This window comes from Ctenopharyngodon idella, chromosome 5 (assembly GCF_019924925.1).
Source record: "Ctenopharyngodon idella isolate HZGC_01 chromosome 5, HZGC01, whole genome shotgun sequence".
NCBI classification, from domain to species: domain Eukaryota; kingdom Metazoa; phylum Chordata; class Actinopteri; order Cypriniformes; family Xenocyprididae; genus Ctenopharyngodon; species Ctenopharyngodon idella.
Window position 1 is genome coordinate 43,089,077 of NC_067224.1, and position 12,178 is coordinate 43,101,254.

At 38.9% G+C, this 12,178-nt stretch overlaps 1 protein-coding gene and 1 long non-coding RNA gene across 6 annotated transcripts in view; both read right to left on the reverse strand.

The window, feature by feature from the left end:
• The window catches only part of LOC127513090 (cytosolic phospholipase A2 gamma-like), a 115,696-nt gene that overhangs the window by 18,213 nt on the left and 85,305 nt on the right, over positions 1-12,178 (reverse strand). Inside the window, exon 2 of one of the 4 annotated variants that reach the window (XM_051894637.1) lies at positions 11,665-11,690. The exons of 2 other annotated variants lie outside the window; for them this stretch is intronic. In XM_051894637.1, coding sequence (XP_051750597.1) covers positions 11,665-11,690 — 26 coding nt within the window. Of the gene's footprint in view, positions 1-1,250; positions 1,695-11,664; positions 11,691-12,178 lie in introns of those variants that run through there. One more of the 4 variants, XM_051894638.1, reaches the window with a different exon arrangement.
• Positions 1,776-3,310, reverse strand: LOC127513137 (uncharacterized). 2 transcript variants are annotated; one of them, XR_007930345.1, is made up of 3 exons: positions 3,185-3,310; positions 2,976-3,022; positions 1,776-1,904 (listed from the first exon to the last, which is right to left on the reverse strand). It is a non-coding gene; the product is annotated as an uncharacterized LOC127513137 (long non-coding RNA). The 2 variants fall into 2 exon arrangements; XR_007930346.1 differs by having other exon boundaries at positions 3,108-3,287.

Consider the following 12,178-nt stretch of genomic DNA (forward strand, 5'->3'; position numbering starts at 1 on the left):
ACCATCATCAACGGCAGTAACAGCAATGGTTCACATTCGGTGTAAGGAATATTCAACTGCTTCACTAAATCTTGATTAATCAAATTTGAAGCGGCTCCAGAATCTATTAGCGCTGAGTAATGGTGGTCTTGATTAGCAATTGACAAAATGATGGGAAGTGACAAGCATAAACTGATCTGTAAAGTATTAAATGTAACTCACTCCAAAATTTGGAGAGGAGTTGGCAGCAGGTTTAACAGGACAGTTGGAAGAGCGATGACCTGATTCACCACAGTAGAAGCAGAGCTGATTGAGTAATCTTCTCCATTCATGGTTCAATTGATTCAAAGTTTCGAAAAGCTTCATTTCTCCCATCTCTATGGCTGCATCCGAAATAGCATACTCTCTTGAGTTGGTACTTATTTTGAATAAGTAATTACATCACGACTATGAGGTTCCATTTGTGCCAAAAATGTGCTTTGTACTATACGTTACATTTATCCTTGTCTACAGTCATTGCCTACTTGTTCAGATAAATTCATACTTGTTGATGTATGTTCCCTGTTTGTGTCATATTGTTCTGTCATCCTTACTGTTGTCTTCTTCTGTCGTCTTCTTGTTCGTCTCATATGAAGAGAACAATGAAATACCCTTATGTATCTCTGAAGAGGATTATCTTCACGAAAGTTTCGATTGCACATTATCTCAGTATAATTCCTAATAAAGTGTTTTTAAGCACAGTGCTGCTTTGTTCTCAGATTAGATCTCTGATTAGATAACCTGGGAAACTGCTATATTTCTGCTGTGCCATATATATATATATATATGCATATACAATAATTCAGAGTATGCTAATTTGTATGCTCATTTTGGCTACCAGTTTGTTCAATCAGTGGCAGAAAGGGGGAGTGTTTGAAACCTGCTAGACTTCAAATGAAAGTTCTCAGATCTGATAATTACTTTGGCTCAGATGCTTGTCTATCATAACATCTATCATTGTCTATAACAGCTGTCATTATGAGAGAAGATTCTTGGCAAAGAGAGTGATTGTGACACATTCTCAGAGAGAGAGAGAGATAGAGAGAGAGACGGTGGGCCGCATTAAATACTGTATGTCCAAAATACTAGAAAAAAGGTAACAATTATAAAGGGTTATTATGAGGTTGTACACTGTAGCTCCGGATTGTCCAATCAGCATCCAGGACCACGGCTATCAGATTTATAATAATGAGCGTTTGTGCTGTTTGATATCAAATGACCAGGACAAAACCTTATTTTTAGAGAATGGTTTATTAATTCATTGGAACAGAAGCAAAGTAATACAATATTTTAATCAGCAATCAAAGTTGTAATTCAGTCTGTGTTATGGTTGATTTGATTATTAATGATCAGCAATTTATTGCTTAATGAACAGACTGAAACATGCAGAAAAATGTTTAATATTTAAAATGTAGCTGTAAACATGAATTTACATTTGAAAAAACAAAACAAAACAGTAAGGACTTTGCCGCCTCATTTCAGAACGCTGCACACCACTGATGTTTATTATTCATTATTAGTGTATTTTGGCCCTATGGCGAGGCGAATCTGCTCCAGCAGTCTGTCTTTGTTGTTTGTGATGTTTTTTCCAGCGACCTCCATGAGATCAGTGATCATCTCAGCGCTGTAAGGACCTTGAAAAGTGTGATATTTTTCCCGGTAGGCCTCAATATCATCTGAAGAAACATTAACACACTTAAATCAGAACACAGTTAATAATTAAGTTTTATTCAGGACACTGTAAGACTTTAACTTGCCTCCACAAGTTGCCTTTGGCCTTTGAACACATAGAAGTCCTTCGGTTTCTTTACATCTTCACTGGGAATGTTGACCTCAGGGAAAGGGATGTTTAGTTCCTTGCACATCTCAGCAGCTTCCTTCACTGTCTGCAGTGGAAAAACAGCACATTATTGTTTGATTAAAAGGGTTAGACTGTTTAAATTTAAGTAGTTATTCAGTGAAATCATCAGGATGAGAACCCCCTTCTGAGATAAATGAGAATGCTAACAGATAGCACTCTCTAGGTATCATAATATGGTTAAATGATTATAAAATGTTTTTTTTTTTTATCTGTTTAAATTATATTTTCAGGTGTCTTAGTTGTTGTGAATTGCACAAACAGGAAAATACTATACGAAGTCTTTAATAATAATGCTCAGAGCATGCAGGAGAACACATGAAAATATAAACAAGTTAAAACTAAGACAACAAGAAAATGAACAGAGAAAACAGAGGGTTTAAATACACAGACAGAGTAAACAAAGGAAGTATGAACAGATGAGAAACTAATGAATAACCACGGAAACTAACAATCTCAGAGAACTCAAGCAAAACAGATCTAAAACAGAACGAGCATTTGTAATTTGTAATTATCTGTTTATGTGTTTAAAATCCTGTACATTTTAGGTTAGTGTGAACTCTGGTGGTCATTATGAATGTCATAAGTGTTAATGTTCATAGACTGCAATACTGGGCCAGCCCACTAGAGGCTGCTAGAGTCAATGTTCTGGTTGAGAAGGAACGAAAAAAAGAAAAAGAAAAGGAGAATAAAATAGTGTTGGTAATGTTGTGAAACTAGCCATCCTCTCTCCTATTAATTTCTTTCATTACGAGTACCAAACATTACAAAATCTGGTGACGATGTCTGCATCTGTACCCATGCCTGCATTTTTTCTTCCGACGGTTTTCTATTCCTTTTTGTACATAGCAGAAAACTTTCCAAAACTACTTGCTTGTCATCAAAGCATGAGGTGATGCCAGAGTTCATGCAGTTTTGTTACATTGTCTCGATACGGAGGGCCAGAGACTTTTCAACTTCTGCTCAGGTTCAAGCCATCTCGAGGACAAAGTCCAGTTTCAAATGAGGTAAACAAAAGAGTGAGAAAATGCCATTACAAAATGGAAAGCCACAGATTTCAAATAAAAGACGCTGTTTTCCCTGTGGATCAAATACTCACTTGGCTAATGCACACACTTGTCCTGCTGCGTCTGCCACATGTCATCACTGTGAAAAGAAAGGACATTTTGCAAAGGTATGTAAATTGGCAGGTGTCAAAGAAGTGAAAGAAGTTAATGTTGCCTGAACTGACTGTGCTGCCTGTAAATCAGTCTCCTGACAAAATTTGCTGCCAAGTAGAATTGGAAGCACCACATGGAAATAAAATACCGGTTGAATTGATTGATGATACAGGATCAAGTGTGTCCATCCTGCCTGAGACATTGTCCATGAAACATTTTGCAAATTGTGAACTGAAGGAACCTCAAGTGAGGTTAGTCACTTACTTACGTAAACACTTACCAACCTTAGGCTGTTTCACTGCTTCTGTGTCACATGATGGTGTTGCAACCACTGCCAATTTCTATTTGGTCAAAACGGGATCACCACTTTTGGGCATGGATTGGATTAAACCCTTAAAGGGGTGGTTCAGTGTTTTTTTTCTAAGCTTGATTGTGTTTATGGGGCACAGTTTAACATGTCTCAATGCTTTGTTTTAAAAAAAACGCTGTATTTTTCATATATTTTACATTTACATTTACGGCTGGTTTGATTTCCTGCTTCTATGATACCACTCCCTCAGAAATACGCAATGTGCTCAGATTCGTTAGCTGGCCCAGTGTTTTGTGATTCGCTGAAGCGTCCGGAAACGCCACGCCCCTTACCATTAGTTGTTACATGTGCTTCAGTGGAAATGTAAGTAATGGCGTCTATATTGCCGTATCACATTGAGCCCGAATCAGACCCAGATAGCAGTAATGATGAAGAGGGTCAAGCAGAACCTTTGCAAGCACAGTTTTTAAAGGACGCTTCTGAATGGTAAGTATTTCCGTTTATATTTGTGTCAAAGTGTTTAGATATGCTGTCACTTGTAAATGTTACTGCTGTTTGTTAGCTTTCTATATACGGTTTTATCCTGATTAAAGCTTTACTGTAGCTGAATACATGACTGAATAGTAGCATTTTTGTAAAGGTATTGGTCCTCAGATGACTTCTACTGCATTTGCTGATTTCCTGGCTGAAAGAGGAATAAAACACATTCATTGCAGTGTTTACTGGCCGCAAGCGAACGGTGCTGTGGAAAGATGGAATAGTGTTTTAAAGGACTGTGTGCAAGTAGCTGAAATGCAACAGCCACAGGGGTATCACCATTTGAACTGTTCAGAGGGAGGAAGATGCACACAAAGTTAAACACTCTGTCAGCTACAAAAGCTCAGGGAAAGGAAGTGTCAATGGGCACATGTGACCGTGTGCAGCAAGTTGATGAAACACTATACGGATCTGAAACGTGGAGATAAACCACCGCCCTTCAAATCGTGTACATGTAAGAAAACCAATGCATGTACCAAAGGCTGGAAGGAAGTTCACTGTTCCTTTGTCAAAGAAACTGGGACCAAGCACTTATGTCTTGAGCGATGGAAAGAAATGGAATGCAGCTCACTGGTTCCAGAAAACACTCAAACTGCGTTAGAGAATGCTCAGGTTAACCCTGGAACTGAGAATGTTGTGCTTGATCCAGTTAGGAGTACACGAGCTAGACAGCCTCCTGTGTGGTTAAAAGACTATGTAGCTGAGTAAGGGAAAAGAAAAGAAGAGAGAATAAGGGAATTGAAAACATTTGTTGAAAGTGTTCATGTTTTTATTCATTTGATATGTTATAAAATACCAGAAGTACATTTATGGTTTAAAGGCAGAATTCATAAATGAATTGAATTAGACTGAATAATCCCCTTATTAAGAGATTATTTTCTAAAGAAAGAGGGGAATGTTATGTCCTGTGTTAATGTTCATAGACTGCAATACTGGGCCAGCCCACTAGAGGCTGCAAGAGTCAATGTTCTGGTTGAGAAGGAACGGAAAAAAAAGAAAAGGAGAATAAAATAGTGTTGGTAATGTTGTGAAACTAGTCATCCTCTCTCCTTTTAATTTCTGTCATTACGAGTCCCAAACATTACAATAAGGAAAAAAGCAGCAAGATTTTATTTTAAAAAAGTCTCCTGTTGTGTTCTACAGAAGAAACAAGTCACAGGTTTGGAACGACATGAGAGGGAGTAAATGATGATTTCTAAATGAACTTCTATGAGTGAATTCTCTGTGCATATAATACCGTGAAAGGATCATCATCGTCACTGAAATCCAGTGAAATGATGAGGTCGATGTCTCTCTCTTTTCTCAGCACTGAGGAGTAGGGTGAGTTCAGCAACAGTCCAGCGTCTTCATAGTCTCTCTTCTCACTTTCCAGAAGAGTGGAGGGCACTGCTTCATCTGAGGGATTACAGCATTATAACACAGTATTATTCACAATGAATTTCCATTTAACACCTGTCCATCTGAGTTTCTGTTCTCACCATTCATGTTGTGGAGGAAGTTATAATTCCTGCCCCAGATCCACTGATCCATGCATATGAAAATTCTTGTCCAAATATCTGTAAAACAAATACACAATTCAGTAAATGGTTTCAAGTATGCATTCTTTGGAGAAAAGTTTTTGATGTTTCATTATAGTTTCTTCAGCTTTAAAGTACATCATTGGATGTCTAATTGTTTTTCTGTGGCATCAGTCTTTGTTGGTGCTAATGGGGAAGCTTTATGGAATCAACACGTTTCGGTTTATGCATTAATCTGGCTTGAAAATCAAATATGAAGTACATTATACAAATTAACATTGTAAAGACAGTTCAATTTACCAAAAGGCCAGAAACTGAAGCAATGACTCAAATCATTACACACATCCTCAGTGAATTGTTTCATATACTGTTTTGCAGCTTCTTTATCAGTGAGATTCAGTTTTTTCTTTGGAAAAACCAGGTGATGTTCGCCTCCAGTGAGCGCTGTAAAAGAGGGGAATGTGCAGATTGAGTTCTTGTCATCTGTATAATTCTAGTTTGTGTATCTTTTGTTAATTAGTGGTTGTTGTTTTTTTTTGGATGTTTTTGCATGTTAATGTATCCATATTTATGGTTTCATCAATTAGCTTGTTTAAATATTGCTGAAAAGCCATTAATGATACATTTTCTAGCACACCTTAGGAAAATCTTACCGTTCAACTTTGTTCTGATGGATTCATGGAGATCAGACGGATCTTTGTCATTCAAAACAGAGAGATTCATGTCCACCAGATCCATGAGCAACTGATAACATTCATCTTCTGAATATATGCAAAATGTCTTTCCATCCCCAAATTTATGACATTCAGATATCAGGTGTTTTCAGGTGATAATCATCATTATAGCTCACTTTTATTTTTCATCATTAAAGTCACTCTGAAGTTATTTCATTTAAAAAGTTTAATTTTTTAGCAGGTATTCATGAACAGATCATTAGACACAAAAGGTAGATCAACTTGTCAATAAATAAAAGCAGTAAGAAAAGCTTTACCTTTACTCGTTTCCCCAAACATCCCTGTTTCTCTTTTATGCAGGAAATGAAGAAAGAAATCTGGCGGACGGGGTTTAAATTGAGTTAAAGTTCACATGATAATGAAATGACTGTCAGCTTTAGACAGAAATGAATTTTGAGAACAAATGAAGTTGCACCTTTTATTCGTTCCCAGAGGAATTTCCTATCCTCGACTCCATCAGCTAAAACGCTGCCACACAGAGCTGCAGAAAACACATTTAAGTCTAAAAGTGTATACAATAAACAAAAATGTATAATTTTTTTTTTTTTTTTTTTTTTAAATATAATGTATAAAACAAACAGTCTGATGCATAAAGTTATCATTTAAGCTCTTATTGTGAAGCAAAAATGAACTTTCCTTTAAACCACTGTATAATGAGAAGGTTTATAATGGAAAACAGCACCTCAATGTATTGGTGAAATTGCTTTTTAAATTATTTTTCAACATTTCTAATTGTAATATTTATATTTCAGTTTTGACAGACCTGATCTCCAGATCAATACACATCCCAGAGACTATTGATCTATTTTACTGTATTCTCTAATTCAGGTCAATGTACAGTTTGTAATGGAGAATCTGTAGAATGTAAGCTGATATGATAAATATTAATAAACTCTCCTTTTAAACAGAGTTTGTTACCTTGCAGGTACAGCATGTCATTTTCAGGCTGGTTCTTGATCTTACAGCCATTTTCAAACTTGCTGCCAAAGCTGGAGGTGTCCACAAACGCTCCAGTCAGAGAATAACCTGCTTCATGTGGAGTGAACTCAAACCAGGGGTCTGCAGACAGAAACACGTTCATATAACAGCTGAAACAAACACATTAACTCTCTTTCTCACACACAAACACAAACCTCCATCTTTGCTCTGTTTGCAGTGTTTGTCGATCACTGTGTAGATGGGAAACGGGTCTTTACTCTGCTGGTCCCAATGGTCTGTGAGTGTGTGTTCATCTATCTGAAGAGAAAAAAAAAAATTAGTTTTGCAGCTGTAATTTATCACGTCAGTTTATGGGAGACCTGGGACAATTTCTTCAGTCACAAACAAGCTCAAGTAAAAACCTCCTGCTAGAAACTTTTTTTCTTTGTGGAAACTTTGTGTTTAATGAGCTAATATAATATTTCAAATCAATATTTTATCCAGTTGTTTACTTTAATTATATTAACCTGTTGTGTTCTCGCATTTACACAGCTTTGACCAGCTGATGTCACTTTTGAAAGAGAACTCGCACTGCGTCCTGAGATCCTATTGGGGGAACGCCTCAGTGTGATGGTATCTGAAGAATTTGTTAAGGGATTAGCTCACTTTAAAATGAAAATTACCCCAAGCTTTACTCACCCTCAAGCCATTCTAGGTGTATGTGACTTTCTTCTTTCTGATGAACACAACCAGAGATATATTAATAAATATCCTGACGCATCTGAGCTTTATAATGGCTGAAGAAAGTCCATCCATCCACCAGACCGCCTTCCGTATTGAACTTACGAAAAAAACGGAACTGGTATCGCGTCACTTAAGCTTTTTCCGTAAGTTGAATAGGGAAGGCGGAGGACGTAGCGTAAGCTTTTTGAACTGCGAGAGTTTTTCACTTCCTTCGTAAATTGAATACGTAAGGCCTGGCGGAAGCTATATATTTTACTTAATAACTTGTTAAATATGGATTTTTTTTACACAAACGCATCGCTTCGCTTCAGAAGGCATTTATTAACCTCAGCTCAGACTCATTGACCCCACTCACTGCCATTATAAAGCTCGGATGTGTCAAGATATTTATTAATATATCTCTGATTGTGTTCATCAGAAAGAAGAAAGTCATATACACCTAGGATGGCTTGAGGGTGAGTAAATATTGGGGTAATTTTTATTTGAAAGTGAACTAATCCTTTAAATCACAGCAATCCTATTGGCCTATGACATCATACTAGTGCGACGAGGAGGAATATAATGGGCTCCTAGAGAACATGTCATCAACTCTTTTCGTCTTCAGGTACTGTTTGTTTGAAGCACGATTGTTCAAAATCAGGTAAGAATGGCTTGGGTAAGCAAATGTTTCAAGCAGTGTGTGGATTTGTGTTCAAAGCTTTTTTGACACTTGATCACACACAACTTGTTATTTGTTTGGGCATGCTCAGTTCTTGAGAGAGCTGTTTGCATGCACTTTCCCCTTTAGGAAACCCCAATCTTGTTTGTCAGTTTTCCTGAGGGAAGAGGGACAGCCATCTGTACCCAGCAGTTCGGTCCCTCTCACTGAGAGGAGCTGAGATTGCGGGGGCCTGAAGCTTGTTGAAGAGTTAGACAGAGGTGTTATCTCTCTCTCTCTGCTGGCGTCAAGCCAGGAAGAGCAGGAGACGGCTGCTGAGGGTGAAGAAGGCATCTGAGCCCTCTCAGCCGCCCTGCCCCACATATGATGAGCCTTCCTTTACCCTTGATCTCCACGCTGAGATCAAGAGGGCATGGGAGAATCCATATTTGACCCACATCCATGGACATCAGCATGCAAATTATGCAGATGCAGAGGGGGTGCATGAGCATGGATACGTGTCAATGCCTCCTATAGACGAGATGTTTGCGAACTATCTCGCGGCTGGAGAGGCATCTCCTTGTCTGCAGTAGCTCAGAGTTGTCTGCTCCTAAAGGAGAGCCTCTCCAGCCCAAGACTGGCAGCTTGTGATCCTGGTACGCCATTTCTAACTGTGAGAGTCGTCAGAGTCGCCTTCTACATTAGGCTAATAATGCGAGTTGCAGGCCCTGTGGCCTCCTCAATCTGCCTAGGTTGAGCTGGACTCCTCTTGGTACTAGAGTAAAATGCGATATGCTGAGCTACAGTTCCCTAGTGGTGTAGACAAATAGCAGACAAATAGCCAGGTGTTGCAGGCTTTTTCCTAGAAAGCCTCCTCTGTGGATGTCCTCTGGGCGTTGTTAGGCTTCCTCTCGAAAGTGGCAAGCACTATGCTGAAGCCTCCACTCTCTAGAGCTTTGGTTAGTAGCATTATCTAGCTTGTGGCCTTTTAGAGCAGGCTCTCCTGTGAAAGCTCCTTGATTGTAACCATCAAGTCACGGGGTTGAGTATCCTAGGACTCTTCAGTGGAATTTCATCCCGGTGAAGCCTCCACTCCTCCAGAGCTTAGCTCAGGCAGCAACCTGTCTTGGAGCGAGAGTTATTATTTGTTCAGGGTCCTCCCAGAGCTCTGAAGCCCCTTGTGTTCAATACCAATGATGCTCAGGTCGAGCTGACTAAGTACTCCCTCCTATTCAGGACGGTGTTGAGTACGCTCCCTTAGAGCTCAAGCATTAGCCCTGAGCCCATGCTCGTGATATTCTGGAGTAGTAGGCCCTGTATAAAGGCCTCCTCGACAGTCTAGTTGCATAAGATCTGTACTCCCCTTGTCCCCTAGAGTGGCGCAGACTGATATCATCTGATATCCCTGGTACTAGCCCTAGAGTTCTAGTTTCGCTACCAAGTAGTTGGCCCTGCTCAGGCCACCTTGAAGGCAATCCTCTGGGTTGAGCTAGTTTTTTAGCACTTCCAGCTAATTCAGTATCCTGGCTCCCTAGAGTTGCATCATGTCACAGGCTTCACAGTAGCCTTCCTAGTACTAGCTCTAGAGCTTGGTTGATACTCTACTCAGTCCAGCCTAGGTATTACCCCCCTCGTTTAGAGGGTCATTCTGCAGAGTACTTCACTCCCTGAGTCTGGTCAGAGGATCGAAGGACTTTCATGAGACCTCCCTGGTAGATCAGATTTTTAGTGCTGTAGTAAGTACTCCATCATTTGAGGGGATTGTCCTATAGAGAACCTTGCTCCCTGAGTTTGATCTGAAAGGTCATGAGATTCTTGTAACCCCCTTGGTAGATCAGCTCTTGATAGAGCTGGAGGTACTCCTCTCATTAGGGACCCTATGTAGAGTACCCAGCCTCCATAGTGCTTTGAAAAAGAAGTGCTCTGTAGGTCCAGGTTCGAGCAGAAGCTGTAAGGGTTTGGAAAGCACTATGACTGACTCATTGCCGTGATTTAACAAATGCTTCAGATACCAGTCACGCTGAGGCGTTCCCTCAATAGCATCTCAGGACGCAGTGTCTCATTCCCTGTTCTCAGGGAACCAGGCTTACAGTCGTAACCCGAGACGTTTGTGCTGCTAATAATTACGAGAAAGTCAATCATTATTATGAGAACATTTCCCATTATTATGAGAAATGTTCTTATTATTATGACATAAGTCATTATTACAAGTTTCTCAATTAATCAGATACTAAGTCATAATCATGAGAAAGTTTCTTATTTATGACTTACAAAATCATATTTTTAACCAAGTGTGTCATACATATCAATTGCCTACTTAAAATATAGCACCTCATTAAGATTGTATACATCATTGAGGGTTGTGGTATGTGGCACAGACCTCTTTCACATAATCCGTGACGAGCATCACTGCCCAGACGTCAGTCAAACTGAAGCAATGTTTCTCATAGTAATATTTCTTCAGTTTGGAAACTGCTTCTGTCCAGTTGACTCCAGGACCGCTGAGTCTCTTGATGATCTTGTCTTTCACAGTCTCTAGTTTGGTGGACCAGTCTGGTTCCTTATATAAGGAGGCCATACACCTTCAGAGGAACAACATACTCTCATTTATGACATTCACCACATCTGTGTGAGTGAGTGTGTTTGCGTTTGTTGTATACCAGGTGGATCCAGAGACTCCGCTCAGATAAAGGATGGAGTCCAGAAGAGCTGAACCAGGGATCCCAGCAAACCCACCATGGCTCATTGTCCTCCTCCAGAAACCAGTAATGCAACGTTTGGCACCTCATTCTGAAACACACACAGTTTGACTTTGCAAACATTTGATGTTTATCAGTTACAGCATAATTTGTAAGAAAAAGGAATAGCCAGGAAGATACATGAAGTAGCCTATAAATAAGGTTTTACCTCACTGCAGTGAATCTGAAGCTTCTGCAGGCTTTGTAGAACAGCTTTTCTCCATTTGGCTACAAACTCCTCCTCCTTCTCATTCAGAGAGTGTTCGATTCTCACCTCACTGCAGAGACAGACCAGTGCTGAATTTAACATCACATACTGCTATTTTGATTTCAGATTTAAATACAGTTAAGTTAAAGTTAAAGTACAGAATAAGTCTTATTCGGATAATTATCCAGTTTGTTATAGACTTTAATTGTGTAAAATGCAGTTCAGTACTTATAGGTGATATAATGAAGTGCACAGCTTCCATTTTAGAAATCTGAGCAGAATTACCTTTCCTGGGGTTTGGATGCACTCATCTATAAAACAATGAAGTCAACATTAATGTTCTTGTGGCTGTTTCCATAATCACATAAAACTTTAGGTCACTGAACACATACAAATTATTGGCATCGGATTATAAAATACAATTATTAGATTATTAAATTAAAAATTCATGGCACAGATAATCACTAAACATTTGATTGAAACATAAATTGTAAAATGTAAATACTGATAATAAATTTATTATAAATAATAATTTTATTTAACATCTATATTTAAACTGTTTTAATTGTAATATTTTTTTTGGACTTTGGCGCCCTCTTGTTAAATTCCTGTGAAGAGAATTTACAGGAATTTTTTTTTTTCCCTCAAAAAAGAGAGAAAAACTTATGGCCACAATGAATAGGATGTCGATCCCTCAACTTCACAAAACTAAGTGAACTGAACTCGTCTCTTCAGGCACCGTTACCTACAGTACATCTAAATTAATTGAAAGGCTACTTTTCGAGAGGTAACTTTGAGA